Genomic DNA, 18,150 nt, shown 5'->3' with positions numbered 1-18,150 from the left:
TGGGGAAGAAAAAGTTAATCTCAAAATAATGAAAAAGCAGGAGGATATTTCAAGCTATAGTGATTTGGATGTAGGGTCAAGCGTTTTTAAAAACAAATCCATGTTCTGAATGATTATTAGTAATTCAAAGACATGTTCAAAGTGTTCACTTAAGCTCCAAGCTTTATATGATTTGTAGGCACAACAAACAGAACACAAGCAGATAGGCACTTAATCTGATATTCAAGGAAACAGTTTAGTTTTACCTTCAGCTGAGATCAGTGAGAATTAGGAGCCTAATTTTTTTAAACCTTCAGAAGGCATCTTTCTGCTTCTTCAAGCACCTGAAAGAATCCTGTTTGAACCCAATGCTTGCCTCTGGTTTTATCATTAATTTGAAGGGTGAAATAGAGAGCGAAAGAATCAAACATGCAGAGAATGGACTGTTGATAAAAATATTGGGAAAATAACAAAAATATATCATATGAGATTCATTATCAAAGAATTATTTTAAACAGCAATGTAATTAGTAAATATTAGTATGACATCTAATATAAATAAATAAAACACAGTATAAACAGGACAAAGCAGTATATTGAAGAAACTAAATGTGATAGATAACCTGTCTGAGTAGAAACAAGTTGAACAGGGAAGGAACAAGAAGCAAATGGTATATTAAATATGAACTCACATGGTGGACAAGGACAAAAGCTCTTTTGCCACTGAAACAGGACACAGCACTGGAGAGGAGCTCCAGCTGTTCATCTTGCACTGATGAAGGGTTTGCTAAATAACCTGTTAGGTCAGCCATCCCTGTGCCTCTCATGGATACATATCAGAGCAAGTTGCATAAATCCAATTTCTAAAAGTGACTGTAAGTACATGCAAATGTATCAACCACTCATCTTCAAAATGTTTCTATCCTCAGAAAAGCACACTGAACTTAGTTGTGGTCACTACTACTTTTAAAAGGCCATTTGGAGTTTTTCAAAGTTAAAGAAACAAGCTTAGTAAAAGAGCTGAAGAAAAGTCAGCAGAAAGAAGTCCCAGTAACTGTTTACAGACATAGAAGACATTGTTATCTCTTGAGAACGGTGCAAGGACTGCTACTCTTGGACTTCAGCAGAGAAAATGTTAAATAACTAGAGAAACCTTAAAATTAAGTTCTTGACAAAAGAATCAGCTTCTACAAAACACTACAAGATCAGTGTCTCTGGGTTCATACAATGTTGCGTTAGTCACTGATCCAGCAGAGATCCTAGGAAGGTTTCAGTCAATTCTCATTTTGCACAAGGAATGGATCTAAATGCATAGTTCTATCTCAGAGGGACTACAAAAAAAGGATATGATACAAATATAAGCTGCTACGCTAAAATAGGAGTTTATATGGGAATAAAACTAAAAGGAGACAAGTACATATTGATAAAAGGAAAAGAAAGAAAATATTCCTTTTAGAGGTGGGAAAGGGAAATCTTCCATAGAGGAACAGAAAACAAAGGTGGAACTATGTACATAGTCCCATGCCTCCATGGGAACTTGAGAAGAAGAGAAGAATAAAAGCATACAAGTGAGGAGGGGCAGCAGGAAAGTTAGTGTCTTGCAGAAATTCAGCAGAAACTAACTTTTCTGGCTAAAGGAAGTAGACATTTGGAGTCATGGAACTCAGGTGCTACAACTGATTGCAACTTTTAAACCAGAATACAAGTTTCGAGATAAAACTTCAGAGAAGGTTTTTCTTTTTATAAAGTAGTAAATAATATATAATAAACACTATTAAAATAGTAGAAGGATTTTTAAGAAGACTGCTTGGTAGAAATAATGGCTCCCCAGCTGAATATTTGTCAGGGACATAACATCAGTTCTTATTAAATGTGTATGTATTCATTCATTTGTTCACTTTGTCTCTTCGTTAAAAATCACATGCCCTGTTCATCATGGACAGTGGTGGTGGTTGATCTTCCACTTGCTTGACATCAGAGGCCTTGCATTAGTCTTTAGCCCTACTTTCCACTTTTTGTTGAGGCACCTGCTCCATGTCCTAGCCAGCTGTTCAAGCTATGTTTGGGACTACTCTCTGAGCTGCTGAGCCATTTGGCTACAATACCATTTCCAGCCTATAGCCATCTCACACCAGTCTTCCCTGCCACTGTCATTGTTGAAGCTGTCCCAAGGGAGCTCAAGGCACAACACTATCCAGTGCAACTGCTTGAAAATCTGACCAACAACTTTTCTACTTGGTGATTTGATGAAAGAATGCATTTCATTATTATCCTAGCGATTTTATTGATGTTTTGGTCAAACATTTTATTCTGAACTTCTGATACAGTATATGCACAATAAAACCAGCTGAAGTATTTCAGAATATTTCATTCCACAAAACAGGCATCCAACCACCTCGTCTTAAAAACACAGGATGACAAAACATTTTGACCTTTGAAAACCTTTACCACATAGAAATTGCATGTTGCAGTCAGTTTCAATATTGGGACCAAGTTTAATACTGATGTATGTCTGAATGCCTCTTAAAGAAAAAGGCAGGTCTTTTCAGAGATTACATTGCTATTTTCCAACACAAGGGGCAGCGCCAGCTGGGCATCACCCTTGCATCATCTTACTGACACACAGCCTAGTTTTTTTCCTATAACCTTTTTATTACTGATGAAATCTGTTGATATATTCTTGTTTCCCATAAATATGACTGTGTAAATATGATAAAAGAGCAAAGTAGTTCTTGACCACAAATCATTTTTTGTGCCCTTGCAGTTTTATAAGAAAATTAATTTGGTTTAGCTATGTTTATACTTTCTTCTCTGTGGTCATTTTCAAAACTCGAATATCAGAATACTTGCAGAAAAAGCAACCTGGAGGCAAATTAAATAAAGTACAGAAAAAGCAAACTGTTGACCCATTAAGGTAATTATTCATACCAATAATGTGATCGAGGTAATAATGCTTTCCCAAACAGGAAATACATTCACTGTGTTTCACCTGCATGTTTCCATGTAAAACAAACCTATCTGCCCAAAACATCTGCATAGGGAGTACTGCAAACCAATTTCTAATCTATCACAATTAGATTGAGTTTTATCTATAAAAATATTCAGCAAATAATTTCAAAGAAAAAAATTAATCCAATAAATCCACCCAAGCAGGATAATAATCCAATTACTCATAATTAATTTTATGTAATGTTTCTATAGAAAGTTAACAAGGGCAGGATATTACTTCTGGATGATGACATTAAAACTGGGACAGTTCTTCCCTTCTGCTCTAAAGTCAGATAAAAGAGTTCTGCTATCATATAACCCTTTTCTCAGCTATCTACAAGGGAAAAGGAGAAGTCACTGTGCAAAGTCTGGATTCCAAAATTCCTTATGACTCACCTGTAACTGTAAGTTTCCTAAAAGTGAAAGGTTTCAGCCAAATGAAATAAGAAAGTTTATATTTCTGAAACCAAAGGTGAAATTTATGCTCCAAAATGTAAGCCAAGGCAAAAATCTGTCAATACAACAATGTACAATAGTCTTGACTTTAGGCCAGATCTCTGCTGCCTGCTTTGATATCTTTGATGTTTAATCTACTCTGTGCAAATCACTACTATGCATGTTGTGAGTTCTCAGTAAAATCCAAAAGCAATGCAAGATCAGACAATAAAGAGTCATTATGTTCAAAATGACTACCACTGGCAAGCGTCCTTGGATTTAGAAGGATGTTCCAGGGAAGAGGTAAAGAAAGATATGCATATACCAGCAAAGGAAACCTGTGGATTTTAGCAAGATACATCCTGGGCTCTCAGAGAAGCCTTAGAAGACACATTTTAGTTCTTCCAGCATACTAGGACTGCTATTTAACCACAGCATAAATCTTCTGACTCTTCACATCTTAAAGGGCTCTTCCTCCTTGACCATGTTTCTATCATGTGTCGTGTCCCATTCATATGCAAGTCTTTCCGTTTCTGGTCATGTACAGTCACCTGGTCTCACCATACAAGAATATGATTTCATCGCATGGAATACAGTTCTTATTTACCATGCATGCTCCCTATGTCCTCATGTTTTTAAAAATCAGCAGAAAATACCCCCATAGATTGTTATAGCAAAGGTTATTCTATTAAGGTCAGTAATGTTGCAAGATAGACAAATAGTGGAAAAAGGGGGATCTAGTTGTCCTCAAAACCACCAAACAGTTTTGGATCACAGAAGTGAAGATCTGCTATTCTCCTACTTCTATTAACTTTTGTTAGGTTATTGTTTTACAGGCTAGAAGGCACCTGGTAGCACAAATTACAATTGTATCTATACTCTACAGTAAGCCTTAAGATGGGATGCCTCAAAAACATGTGGGTAAGATAAGTGCCCTTCACAGAAATAACATAGTGAAGCAAAAAAGAATATCAAAAGAAGAAGGAAAGCATCAAGGACTTGACTTCAAAAAACCCCAAACCATTGTGTAACAAATATTGGACTCCTCCCTCATACTAGAACTCTGGTATCCTCCTTCAGTGTTGGCGCTGGGCTCTAGTGTAATTTTTCTGTTCAGACAATGCGTTACTTCATTGCAGTCCAACTGCAAGATGCCAAACAGCAGGGCTGTATTCAAAGGGAATATCTATCAAAACAAAGCATTTGAGATGTTATTTGTTTCTTAGAAGGACTCAACTTTTGATGATGCTACAAGAGTACTTTCTGGTGAGGGATAAGACGTCAGAATTTGGCCCAGTGAGATTTTAAAAGGATTGAAGGGAAGAGAATCACCAAATATATCAAGAGATACAACAAGGGTGAAGTACCTTTGTCGGAGATTTTTGAGTTATGCTTTTGTTTGTAACTATCTGAAACAGAGAAAGAAATAGAGGGTGAAACTTACATGGGGGAAAAGAAGACAAAAGGCAGAGAAGCCAGAAAAAGAGAAAGAGAAAGAAAATATAAGAGATTATTTATTAAAGGGCAAAGGAAAGTGGAGTCTTGCCGAGGACTTAATTTTATTTCCCTCATGCAAAAACACCAAGAGCAGCAGCAGCAGGTGGCAAACATGCAAGTCAGAGAGCAGCAGAATATTTTGCTGTAATATATGAAGCCCTGAGTGCACTGAGCTGGTAGGACCAGGCTGGAAGCAGAATAAGCTGTCTGGTTGCTACTTACTGTCACAAACATAGGGTTTGTCATGATCATCCTGGGAGGCAGCATCATTCCGTCTCCTGCCACCTCCAGATCCCCGAGCCTGCAAGGACAAGAGGATGTTAGCATCATTCCATTACCCCTCAGGTCTCCTTGTGCCCCACACCCTCCTATGAAAAATGTGCAGTATAAACTAAACAAATCCTCAGCTTCCATACAGGTTTCTCAAAGTGGTCTTGACCCTTCATCTCCTAAGATGTGCACTGTGTTAATGGACCTTGTAATGCAATGGAGATCCTCTCCACAGACAGCTCAAACTGTTCATCCATAGCAGGTCACTGCCAGCACATATTCAGTCAAGTATCATCACACATTCATTTCTGAAGATGTTCAAACACCTTGCTGAACTGAATATGAATATGAATGAATAGATGAACAGGTGTTAAAGGATAAATACAAACATTAAATCAGCCAGAAAACAGGCCCCAAATAAAAGAGACGTCAAATTATTTCCTTCGATATTTTCAAAGGGGCGTTGTTTGTGTCGTTTTGTTTTGTTTTCTAGCTGAAAAACAATGTTTTGAAATGGCCTTCTGGGACAAAGATACCATGGGTAATTATAAAATAGAGCTTTGGTCAGTTAGGGGAAAAGATTAGATAACGTGACTACCTGCAATAACAGAAATTACCCAGAAAGGTCTCTCTGCGGTTCTGTGTTCCTACAATGGACCAAACTGGCAGCTATAGAAACTGAAAAGCTCTGTTTCTCCACAGCACAGACTGCTCTGTCTTGAGCTCCAGGGGTGAGAGTGGAATTCAGCATCAAAACTACTTGATCCTGACCCTTCTCAGCTGAGATGCCAACAAGGGGACAGCTCCTATCTGTCCAACAGTGGAGTTGTGATGTGGAACTGGGAACTGAGCCAAAGCCTTCAATTCTTTTATGTTCACTAATGTACAGCCTGCAAATGACAATAATTTTAGACTTGATCTTTGTTTGAGGAAGTGATCATGGGTGGATGGCTAAATAGTCCTTTATTAATTCTCCTAGATACTCTATTCCTGGATAAAAACAACAGAATTGCTTCTGCTGCTCCTCTTATTAAACTGTTCATATTTCTCACTCTAGACAAGGCCACCTGACTCAAATCCTGCAAGCTTTTGCATGTGAAAAGAAGAAAGGGACAGAGCTTTGTTAGGTAAAGCTGAAGAAGGTGTAGAAATCCTGAAAATATTCGCACCCAGACATAAAGGGGCCATAGAAACTCCATCCCTCTTCTATGAATTTGGAAGAGAACTAGCACGATTAGAGCTGTGTTCCACTGGATATCTAAAGAGAAGTAATAAGGAACAGTTTTACGCTGGCCTAACAAAGTCTGTCAAAACAGGGACTTAAAAAATTTCATGTTATTTCCCTGGGATTGCTCAGGTCTAACTCTTAACACAGTCCCAAAGGAAAGACTTGGATTTGCAGCTATCTGGATGGGGTAAATACTATTAGGTAGGACAAGGATAACTGCCTTCTGCAAAGACCTCTGTGCAGTCCAGCACACATGTGCAGAGCAAGATTTGTAAGGGTGAACTGAAAAGCAGTTTCCCCCTAGAAATGGCCTCAGCAACAATTGTTTGGTGGAAGCTTCTTTACTGACCATATCACATAAAATCATCTTACTAGTCTGCAGTATTATTTTCTCTCTGACTGCCAGCTCTGTAAACCCCTTCTGGGCAATGAAATCAATCCCAAGCTAGTTCCTTTCTCCCCTCACTACTGCAAGACATGCTGCAAGCTGAATTTCAGTCCATGGCAGCTCCTCCACAGCCCTCAATTCATCAGGGAGTCTTCACACAGACAAGTGATTGGCCCTTACAAATATTTCTGCTGGTACCGGGATTAGGATCCCTATCCTACCAGCTGCATTGGCTTCTCAGGACTATGAAGAAGATGTAAAGTCTTATATTTGTCACTAGTCAGTAGCTCTGACTCTATTCACACACTGGGAACATACCTGTTGAGTAAGAAAGTAGTATTTTTACATAGGTACGTTTCAGAATACGATAGTAATTTAAGGTTTGTTGCTCAGAATTTTGCTAGTTTTACAGCCAGCTGTTTCCCTTCAGACTGTTCTCTACAGAAATGCAGGGGCACAGCATTCATGGCATGACCACATGTCAGATACACTTTTTCATGCAATGAAAACAGAGGCAGAGATTTTTCAAGTCAATGACTTTCAATGGGACTTGGGTCTCCAAATGTCTTTGGTGCTTTTGAAATTGTCCCATGGGATATTCAGCTGATGAGCAGACAATCTGTACAGGTGCAGCTGCATACATCTCATATCTCCTAGCAAACTACCCTGCCCAGCTCCTACCACATTGTCCCTGTCCAGCAAAGACACTAAAAATTTCCTTCTGTTAATCTATCTACCTCTTCAGCCTTCAGTGTCCTTCCCATGCCCCCACGATTTCAGGGCTAGCCTTGAGGGGAAAGGAAACCAAGCAACTGCCCCAGAGGCACTAAACTGAATGCCCCATGCTTGCTGTCTGCACTCCAGGCTGTTGAATTCAGTCATCCTTGACTGCCTTTATTCTCCTGACAGGATGCAGCAAAGACTACGAGACTTGATGTGAGAGGCCTGGAAGCCATGGCCCAGCAACCTTGAAGCAGCCCTGAAGCAGCCAGAGAGAGTAGCCAAAGGGACAGATGGAGAGTCCAGGATTAAAAATAAATCATGCTGTAGGGAAAGGAAGAGGCATGTGCAATTTGGAAAGTCCAGAGCAGTAATTCCGTTGCATTAATCCTGCATTTATGCTGTCAGTCCTTCTCACTCCTTTCTCTGAATCCCCAAAGGTCACACTTCACAGGATCTAGTTTCCTATACATGTCCTTCCCCTCTTCTGCCCTCTAAAAATACCCTAACCAAGTCCTTCCCAGAAACAAAGAGCTGCCCAGGTTTCATGTTCCCTAATTTCAAATCCTTAGCCTCGATTCCCTATACTGGGTCAGGCTTAAATTAGAAAAGGGCTGCCTTTAGAAAACTGGCAAAACACTTGTGACCAGATGCAATTCAGGTTTACCAGTTTTCAACAGCTAGATAACCTGGCCCTAATTTTGTAATCCTAATTTCTACCACATTTTACTTTGGTTATTGATGCCATCAAATAAAACTAAAAATTGCTCAAAATATTTGGCACTATTTGGACTTCTCTTTTTTGCACTGAAAGAAGCCAGTGCACTAGCAGAGCAGGAGTGAGTTGGAAGAAAAAGGCAAGAGATCCTGCTTCTCCTGTACTTAATAGGGGGCCAGTTCCAGGGCAGAAAATAAAACAAACGTATGCTTCAAAATGAATGGGACACCTAGTACCCTCCAGCTCCTTTCCCTACAGTAACAGAGAAAAAATTCTGGAACATTTTCCTGAACATTTTCCTGAACGGGGAAGCAAAATCTTGCACATAACACTAACTTCAGGATTTTGTTTGTACAGGTCTGGGACATACGAATACACCAAATTCCCTTCTCCAGAGCAGTATATCTCTTTTAGCTATTCACTCCCTTTCACTCACCCTAACCAGCATGTGCAATTTATGTGAGAGCAACTTATTAGAAAAGAGTTGTTAGCCTGGGATATTAGTTGATCGCTACAGTCAAGCTTGTGTGCATATATTGATTCTATCTCCTGGTTTTGGTTACTGGTTCATACAAATTTTCTGAAACTTACATTTTTCTGGAAAATTTTTTTCCAGGTGGGGGTCTTTGGCTAAGAAAGAAAGAAAGAAAGAAACTGGTTCAGGTGATTTTGAGAATAAGGAAGGTGAAATATATACTTATCCAATTATTAAAGTGCTTTGATCTTATATTAAAGGACTTACGCTCCAAAATAAAGAGGAGCAGAAAACTGAAACAACACAACAACAGAAGAAACAAAAAGAGAGGGTCTGATGCATAAGTACATTGCAAGTATTCAATGTGGTTTCATGTCTCTTATTCAAAAGCTATTATATTCTGCTCATTTGGCCTAAAATGTGGCCCCTCTTGCTTGACTTCTATAAACACATCAAAAGGTACTTCGAGAGCTCCTGTGCCCCTGCAGCATCCACTGGAGCCAAAGAGAGATGAAAATGCTCAAAACTTCTGAGAATTGTGTTCATGTTTATTTAGATGCCTACCTTACAGGCCCACAATTGAAAATGTTGATTCCAAGTTTAAAATGTCGGCCTCATTACTTAACTGGTACGCTGATGAATTGTGAAGACATCTTAGGTAAGAGAAGGGACACAGAGTCCCCTAAGGATAAAATATTGCCCTTTTTAAGCAAATGGAAGATTTGCCATGGGCTCAAGAGAGCCAGCATCAGCCACAAAATGCTACCCTGGAGAAAGCTGAAAAACTTATTAACACAGTTCAAGTTACTTTTATTAATACATTTTTGGCTGTCACAACTGAATTTGCTGCTTTTCTGTAATTAGTAAATGTTGTTTTAAGAAGCATTGTAATAGCAGGATGTCATCATAATTATTACAGTTTACATTACAATTGTAAATACAACACTAAAATAAATTTACCCCAAATTTTTGCTCTCAAAATAGTCTTTTGTTTCATGGCAATTCACAAAAATAAACTGAAAAATATTAAAAAATCTACTACATATCACTGAAAATTACCTGTGGTTTTATCACTATCATATATTCATGGATAAAGACTTTGCATACATAATACACATAAAAAATATACACTAGAAAGCAGAGGTTTGCTTCCTTCCTTTCCATTCCAATATACTCTCCACTTACCCGTCCTCTAGGCCTGTTCTTTCGTTTTGGAATATCTTCTTCCAAGTCTTCTTCCTCATTCACTTCATCTGCATTTTCATCATTTTCTAAAACCCTCTGTGGTTGAACAATAAACAGGAACGGTTAGAAGAAAAAAGGAGGACACACACAACCAACTACTGTTTACCACAGTGACTGTGGGTTATTACAGTTGATACAAAGCCAAATCAGATCCCAGTACCCCTGCTTCTCTCTACTAAAACAAAATTTGTTTTCTTTTCTACCCTAAGATCTCCAGGGAATTCCTACTAAAAAATACCACTGGTATCAGTCAGCTATGATAAAAAGGTCCCTAAGAAAAAATACTGGCATCACTGAGCACCAATATTCCAAGACAACACAAGTATTAGTATGCACAACTGCAGGCCCTGTCTGGGAATTTGTTTGACTTGGTTTTTTATTTTCATTTGTTGCAACCTAAATTGTTTTGTTTTCTTCTAATGTTGAGCGCACACTTTAAGAATACAAAAATCAGTGGTTTTCTCCTTGGTAGCTCACAATCTTCTTTCTTTAGCAAAAATAGAGAAAATTCCTCCATACATTCCAGAATGGATCTAGAAAGCCATGTCTTTCAGGGCTTGCACCACGGGTACAATTCTAATCTGGAAGCAGGAGGTTTGTTGCATGAGAATGGTGAGGAATTACAGGTCTCATTGAGGTTAACAGCACCAACAGCAATAATTCATTCAACTAATTATTTATTTGGAACAATACTTCATCAGCTCACATAACTGTGAGATGCCTGGGCCAGGGAATTTCAATCCTTTTAACTCGATCTTTTGAAATGTAACCTCTATAGAACCAAACCCAGGCTGGCTGTCCTGCATGAAAACATGCACAAGTCAGACATCACACGGAAAAAGGCCAGATAAATCATCACAACACTAATGTGGGAAAAAGTCCCATTGAAATTTCCCCAACTCTTGGTATGTCTGCTAGAAATACAGAAATTGGTCCCAGCCACTCCTGCCATTTATGGTGCTGGGCCATTTTGCAAGGGACTAATCTGGAATCACTAACTTACCTTTGCCATGCCAACATTCATTTAAACTACAGCCGCAATGCAGATTCAAATCAGTGACATTAAACTGATGGGAAGGTTTTTCAGTCTTACTCTATTTGCCCCTTCTCTCTAATTTCTACTTAAAAGCTATTTGAGAGCCAGCAGAGGGAGAACAGGAGCAAATCAGTTTCTTTCTCTTCTTTCAACATACCTCAAGCACCAAATTCTGAATTTGTGGGAAAGAATGCAACAGAAATTTCACATTTCAAAAAGCCTGTATTTAGAAGACCAGTTACAAAAGTTTATTCTTATTTTATCAGCTAAATTTCCATGACTAATACTGGTCAGTGCATTACAAACAAGTTGTAGCACATGACAGAGGATCAAGTCTTCACCTAATTTTTGCTTCTTCTGTTTTTGAATATGAGGAGGTTATTAATGACCTCCAACTATCATGAAATACAAATTCACATAATACTGGAGTACTAAATACTGGAGGGTGTAAAAGTTAAGCAGGTTCCAGTTCTGCATACATAAAATGTTTCTTCAAAATTCATACAACTGCATACATTAATTGACTTCATCTAAGGACTGAAGTGCTTGAAAAATATTGTACATGAGAAGACTAAGAAATGTAAGGATGGATGTAAGAGCATAAGCAAACTTACTGACATGAGTCTGTATTTTTACATTGTTTTATATCTTAAAGTATCTCAAAAAAAAAACAAAACAGGGGCAACCGCATTGTTATGTAGGAGGGAAAGGAGCTAATTTACAACAATGATGCTACACAAGAATTAAGAGAAATATTACAAACCACTTTCTTCCTTTAAAATTGAAGCATCGATTTAGGAAATAGATAATATGTAACCAAGTGTGAATTTGGTGACACTGCCAGAGTAATAACTTTAATCCTTAATAGAAGGGGCATAACCTTTCTGCTGCATGGTCAGAAGGCTACTCTAACTCTTTTCTATCAAACAATGGAGACACACATTCAATACCAATTTACCAGAGGGCAAAATCATCAACCCTGTTTCATACCAACTGTAGAGCAGGGTCCAATGCCTTCATCTATTTAGCAGGGGAACCCTTAGATGTTTTAGCAGAGTAACTTTTCTTTTCCTGTTATGTTTTTCTAAAACAGTTTCCCAGCCCTATGTGCTTTGGTGCAGCCAAGCACCAAGTCATCTTCTCCTGACAGATACCATGAATCTGGGAGGGTGGCAAGTGGCTGGGACTGAGGTGGGAATTACAATTATGCGTATCCCACCTGCTCACTCTCAGCACCATTGAGGCTGGGCCCTTTAGAGCTACAGCACACACAAGTATGCAAAGGAACGAAAGAGATTTGCATTCTCTTATTTGTCGTACTGATAAAGGCACTGATTGTGATTTTGATCTGGTACAGTCTAGCTGCCAGGTGCCAAAGTACACACTGAAAGCTGCCTACTAGTGAAGGCTTTGGCAATCATTGTTCTACAGACTGAATCCAGATAAGCTGTGCTTGCATAAAATAAAGCAGCAAGACATGCCTTTTGCATCTGTTCTGAGGAAACCAGCATCCAGGTGACAGGTCACAGCTACAGCAGTTTAGCTGAAAATTTGTTCTATTTTTTTGCACCCCCTCCCTGCTCTGCAAAGCCTGGATTTATGTCAGTTCCAACATCTCTGAGGTCTCTTTCTTCTGACTGCTGCTGGGGATAATTTGGGAGCTCAGATCTCCCAGCAACATTCAAAGGCACTTGTCAATTTCATAAGGATGCTGCACCATGACTTCTTGTGACCTTGGAAGCAGGTAAAAACAGACCTTTAGCAAGAGCTCTCAGCTTAATAGACCCAGATTTACTACTGAAAAAGCAAACACAGAGCAGGGCTAATGCAAAGCTTTTCCGCAATCCATGAGCATGGGATGCTTCCTCCTTCATGGTGCTCTTTTACCTGTGCAACTGGGAATGGGAGACCCAATTTTGCTGCCCTTACCTGCGTGAGATTTCTAACAAATAGAGCAGTAGAACTGAACTCCAAGTAATACAGATTTGATGCCTATGTTTTTCTGTTTCATTTGGCATGGGACTGACCCCTCAAATTTTTACTACTTTTAGGTATAGATGCAACATTTTGTATCTCAGCCAAAATTACCAAGTTTGACACATCACTAATAATTCTCACTAACAATCCCTAAAAAGACTCATGGCACAATGGTGTTTTAGCATCACCAAAGATGTGCTGCTGTGGGAGAGGCCCGCTTTCCTAGTGATTTAAGATGTTTTAAAAGTAACGTGGACTTACAGAAGAACCCTTTATATTAGCAGAATTGCTTCTATAACAGACCTATAATTGTGTTTTGGCTTTTAATTGTTGAAGGATGAAATAGAATCTTGACAAATAACTTTCAAACCATAATGCATGTGAAGAGGCAATATTTCTCATACTGCATCACTTATAATAACTGAGATATTTAAAATTACAATTTTTAAGTGTTTTTTCTTGTATACCTCCAGAAGGCTACCTACTATTTAAAAAAAACCAAAACCAAAACAACAAAACAGGTAAGGCAATGATGTGTTTTTGTCCACAGCAGATGTGAATCCAATTTGAAATCCATGTCCAAACTCACTTCAAATATGAGTCACTAAAATTCAGTTTATAGTTGGGATCCACCTCAGCTTCTCAGATTTTTACGTAATTATCTCATAGTGCTGCAAAATAAATTCCAACACAGGACCCGTGCAGAACACAGTCAAACAACAGAGATTCTTGTGACAGGAGAAGCATGTGAGATACTGACATCATTTTGAGCATCACAGTGTAGCACAAAGGTTTGATAACATTTTGGCAGTAGAATGACACAGCTATCAACAGATGCACTGTTCTGCCACAGGACAAAGACTCCTAGACTTAGAGACAAATTGTAAAATCCAGCCCCGATGTCAGGGCATGGGGCTCTCCTTTACCTGGATTTCTTGTATAGTGTCTTCCTCTTTAGTGTCTGTTTTTTTCTCTATTCCCTCTCCACGCAGCAAGGCTTCCAGAGTTGTACTTTCTGAGGTGAACCCATCTTTTTTCAGAGGCAGATCAACTTCTGAAAAACAAAACACACTCACTGTGTGTCTTCCCCAAAGAGCTAACAGGAAGAAGGACAGAGATGTCAAGCAGATGATGAACAGACTTTCAAACTTGTTTCTGTCTTGAAGGAGAGCTCTTCAAGTTCATTTAACCACTAAGGAACTCCATATATGATTAATATCTGTCTTACTGAAAACCTGGTATCTTTTCAATTGCTGTGCTTGCTTGCAGAAAAAAACACTGGATATATTTTATCAGGAGGAAATAAATGGGGGAAAAATCCTTCTCCTTTGCGTAAACTCTCTTTGCTTCAAATAAAGAACAAAAACAGGACTTCTTAAGATACTGAAATAACAAATATGAAGAATCTGATCTCCTGAAGAAGAAAAGTAGCTTAATGCAATTTAGCATCTGGCACAGTTTAAATAGTACAGCTTCAATCCTTATTCTCCTATACCAGGGCATGTTCCACATGTGGGAAAACAGAAAGCTTGTGTGGGGGGCCAATGCCGAGACCTTACGTTGAAAAAAAAAGGGACATGTCTTGAATTTTCATGTAATGTTGACTAGAAAAAATCTCCACTTGGCTCCAGCTGGCCAATACCAGCAAAGAAACACAGTTATGAGTGCAGAATCTTACCTATAAAATGGGATGACACCCAGTCACTGCAGGAAGAGCCACGGGCTGGCTCGGGAACAGGCTGGGGACAGAGCTCCAAAGACAGTATGGATTTATGAGGAAGTTTGATGCAACTTGCTGGAGAAGTGAAGGAACAGAGCCTGATTCCCCTTTCAAATGCTGCTACTAGATTATGAGACAGTGCAGCAGACAGGCAAATACAGCACATTAACTTTAGCAAGATGTTAAAATACACCTGAGCAATAATCCAGTTTTCCTTGTAGATCCTAGCCTCTACGCCACTCATACAGGGGCTCATTTAGAGCAACCCTATGGCAGGGAAACATCCTGCACGTCTTTACCTGACAGTGCCAGGTATGGATTTCTTAAGTACTCCTTCCCTTCTAAACTGAATTCCTTTCTCTAGACCAGTATATTTAAAAGTAATAAATATACAAGAACAACGCTTACAAATCAGCATCTGGTGTCCTTATTTCAGAGTTCTGTCTACTTCTTATGCTTTAGAATTGTGTTTTTGTTCCTCAGTCTGCCTGAAGCTCCCTGCATTTCTGTCACCATGATTTGTAAATTCTGCAGGGCAGAAATTCATGTTTTTAAAGTCCCAAATCACTCCTGAAAAACAAATAATGAATCAGTACTTGCACCTGGGACAGTAAAGTATAATCTGCTTCTTGGGGTCAGTTGTGTCCAACTTTAAGCTAGCAAATGATTCAGGGTTTCCAATCAGTACATCCACAGCATGCTTGCTCCAGTCTTCTGAAGTGAGAGAGCATTGCTCAGCCAATAACCACAGAAAATCCAGCAAAAATTCCAGGAAAAGCTATTCTATTCATGGAGGGAAAGGCTGGGTACAAACCATGCAGAAAATCAAACCACTGGGATTTTAAAGGAAACTCCCAGAACAGCCCACACAATGGGATGGGGTCAACTGTGAATTGATCCCCCTTCTCATCACAAGGAGCTCTATTCAATCAGGCCTCTGTTTTCACCATTAAGCTTGGCATACCCACCCCATTATGGCCCCATCCCCAGCTTCTCCCTTGCTTGAGCTATAAAAAAGACAGAAAAGTCAAAAGAGAGTCACACAGATTGAATTTCCCTGTATGAACTCCTAGTACCTCCCTCTGGATCCAGACATTTCAATAGAAAGAAGGGATTTTTGACTTGATTTATGTGCAAATCCCAACACTTGGATCTGAAGTCATGAAGAAACCTCCATAATCATCTCTAGATGTGGGCTTGGCTTGGGTTCAAAGTCCTGTGCTTGGGTGCAAAAGGGCATTTGCTCTGTATTTAGAACCTTGTGGGACTGCAAAACCCAAGAGGTCATCATACATTCAGCAAGTGAAGAAGCTTCAAGGAAGCTCAAGGGCATTGGAAACAAACATGTCTTCACTGTGACAAGCTATGTATGTCTCTGGATACCAATACATTCAGCAAATGAATGCATTAGAAAAGGAAATGAGCAAGGAAAGGATGAGGGATAAGTAGAACATATATGAAGGTAGAACTACTCCCCATTTGTTCCAGATATATCGAACATTAAGTTTGAAAAGAGGGAAAGGTAGGTTTTAAGGTCAAAACAGGCAGCTGTCTTTAATAGGCATGTTTGTTCCGTGTGGCACTGCTACTTCCCAACAGCAACATTTCAGGAGGACTTTTCATCCAAAACTCTCAGAGCATTTCCTAATTACTAAATTTAACATTCCACTGACAAGGCGTTGTAAGGTAATATTTTTATTCACACTTTACTGATGGGGAGACTGAGTCACCAAGAAGTTACGTTAGTGAGCTGGGAATCCAGCGAAAATAAACCCAGTGTCTGCCTCCCATTTGCCCACTAAGATGACTGCCATTCAACTCCTTCACTTTCTTCTCCACTGGTAGCTTCTATGAACCCACTTTAATTCTTAAATAGCTCTAAAAGGGGGGAAATGGCATACTCTGTCTTATCTGGAATGTAGAGTTTACAGTATAAAAACTTCAGAGGTCCAAAGACAACCCCTTGTAATGAATTCAATCACTGTCATTAATTCAATCCTTCCTGGAAGATGGCTAATCTGTAAAGGATACAGTAATAAAGACAGGAAATTATGTTTCCAAACAAGTTTTTGAATCCCCAGAGACGAAAGTCTTCAAAAATCTAAAAGATAGTTCAGTTAACCTACAGAAATAGTTAAACACTATAAGGGATCATTAAATTCATTTCACTAAATCCCTTATTTTCTCTTTCCTATTTAACTATCCATGATTTTCCCACAAAAGCAAAAAAAGTATCTTTTCTCTTATGCCAGTACCCTAAAGAAAACTGAGGAGCCAACTCAAAAACTGAAATGTAGTTTTCATGTGAAAGATCAAGGCTTTCCCCAGACAATGAGAACTGCTGTTTGGAAGTAAGGTGCAGTCTGTTCCACTCACTGTCCTGCTTATGAAGGTACCAGCCAGTGCCTGAAGTTTCAAACAAGGTCAGAGGGAGACTCTTCTGGGTTTAAGGAATTAAGCTGTGACCCCATGCTTGCCTCTGCTTTGATATTGGTCATGCCACACTGTGCAGTCACCTCACATGTTGCAGAAGAAGCTGTGAATGTCTGTCACGAGAGAAATGCAAAAAACTTATCTACCCTAATACTGCATTTCATTCTGAGAGATAAATGCAGCATCCCTTCCAGTTATCTTGAATCTGGCTCTTGTGAAAATACACAGAACAGCCCAGCCCTTTCTGAATTTTGATACACTTTTACCCTTGATGCTTTCCCACCCGATTGAGTTCAACAGTTAAACTATGGTTTGAAAGAAGGAGTGTTTCACTTTATTTATTGCCAGCACCCTTGTTCTTGCTGGGGAAAATAGAAGTTCTTGACCAAAATGTTTGTAATTTCTTTTTATTCCTCTCCTTTCAAGGATAAACTGTCACAATCTTTTCTATTATTCTGCTGTGGGAAGCTTTCCATATGGTCCTGACAAACCTCTCTGAACTTTCTTTTATTATACACCAGTCTTCCCAAGATGGACCTGTACTACATCTGGTATTCTCAGACGAAACCACATCCCCAATTTAAACAAATGAATTACAATATTCTTTAGATTAATCCTCAGGCTGTGTCTTTCAATGTCCAGGTTACTTACTAAGCAGAAGAATTAGGAATCTTGTAATGGGGACAAGAACTTCCCATAAGGAATACATTCAAACACACAGGTACCATATTAAAATGCCCATCCCTCTGCCCACACCCCAAGCACATTCATATCTCCCCAAGGTGCTTTGCACAGACCTTCCCAGCCATGATTGCTCCAAATAACTTCATATTATGTGCAAATCTTTGTAGTTGACAAGGTATTCCCACTCTGCAGCTTGTTCATCACTGTATTACACACCAGTGGACCAAGCACTAAACCTTGATGCACCAGCTGTAAGCCTTTATCTATAATGAAAGTTCTTTCTTCCACTATCTTTTATTCTAAAAGTGTTGATCCAAGACAATTCTTTGTTTCCCTTTGGAGACATACCAAAGGTCTT

The 18,150-nt window shown here is 39.1% G+C and overlaps 1 protein-coding gene across 8 annotated transcripts in view; it reads right to left on the bottom strand.

Moving 5' to 3' along the window:
- The window catches only part of DPF3 (double PHD fingers 3), a 157,704-nt gene that overhangs the window by 47,624 nt on the left and 91,930 nt on the right, over nt 1-18,150 (bottom strand). For 3 of the 8 annotated variants that reach the window (XR_011151385.1, XM_069017509.1, XM_069017513.1), the window contains exons 4-8: nt 13,882-14,009; nt 9,883-9,978; nt 8,814-8,852; nt 5,121-5,199; nt 4,769-4,810 (exon numbers count right to left, since the gene is read on the bottom strand). Coding sequence is in view for 5 of the 8 variants with exons in the window: in XM_069017509.1 (XP_068873610.1) it covers nt 4,769-4,810; nt 5,121-5,199; nt 8,814-8,852; nt 9,883-9,978; nt 13,882-14,009 (384 nt within the window). In the remaining 3 variants the exon portion in view is untranslated. The remainder of the gene's footprint in view (nt 1-4,768; nt 4,811-5,120; nt 5,200-8,813; nt 8,853-9,882; nt 9,979-13,881; nt 14,010-18,150) is intronic. The other 5 variants (XR_011151386.1, XM_069017511.1, XR_011151387.1 and 2 more) reach the window with 3 other exon arrangements.

Source organism: Aphelocoma coerulescens, chromosome 5 (genome assembly GCF_041296385.1).
Source record: "Aphelocoma coerulescens isolate FSJ_1873_10779 chromosome 5, UR_Acoe_1.0, whole genome shotgun sequence".
Lineage (NCBI taxonomy): Eukaryota > Metazoa > Chordata > Aves > Passeriformes > Corvidae > Aphelocoma > Aphelocoma coerulescens.
The sequence above is the reverse complement of the archived record's forward strand: the minus strand, read 5'-3'. Positions and strand labels throughout refer to the sequence as shown.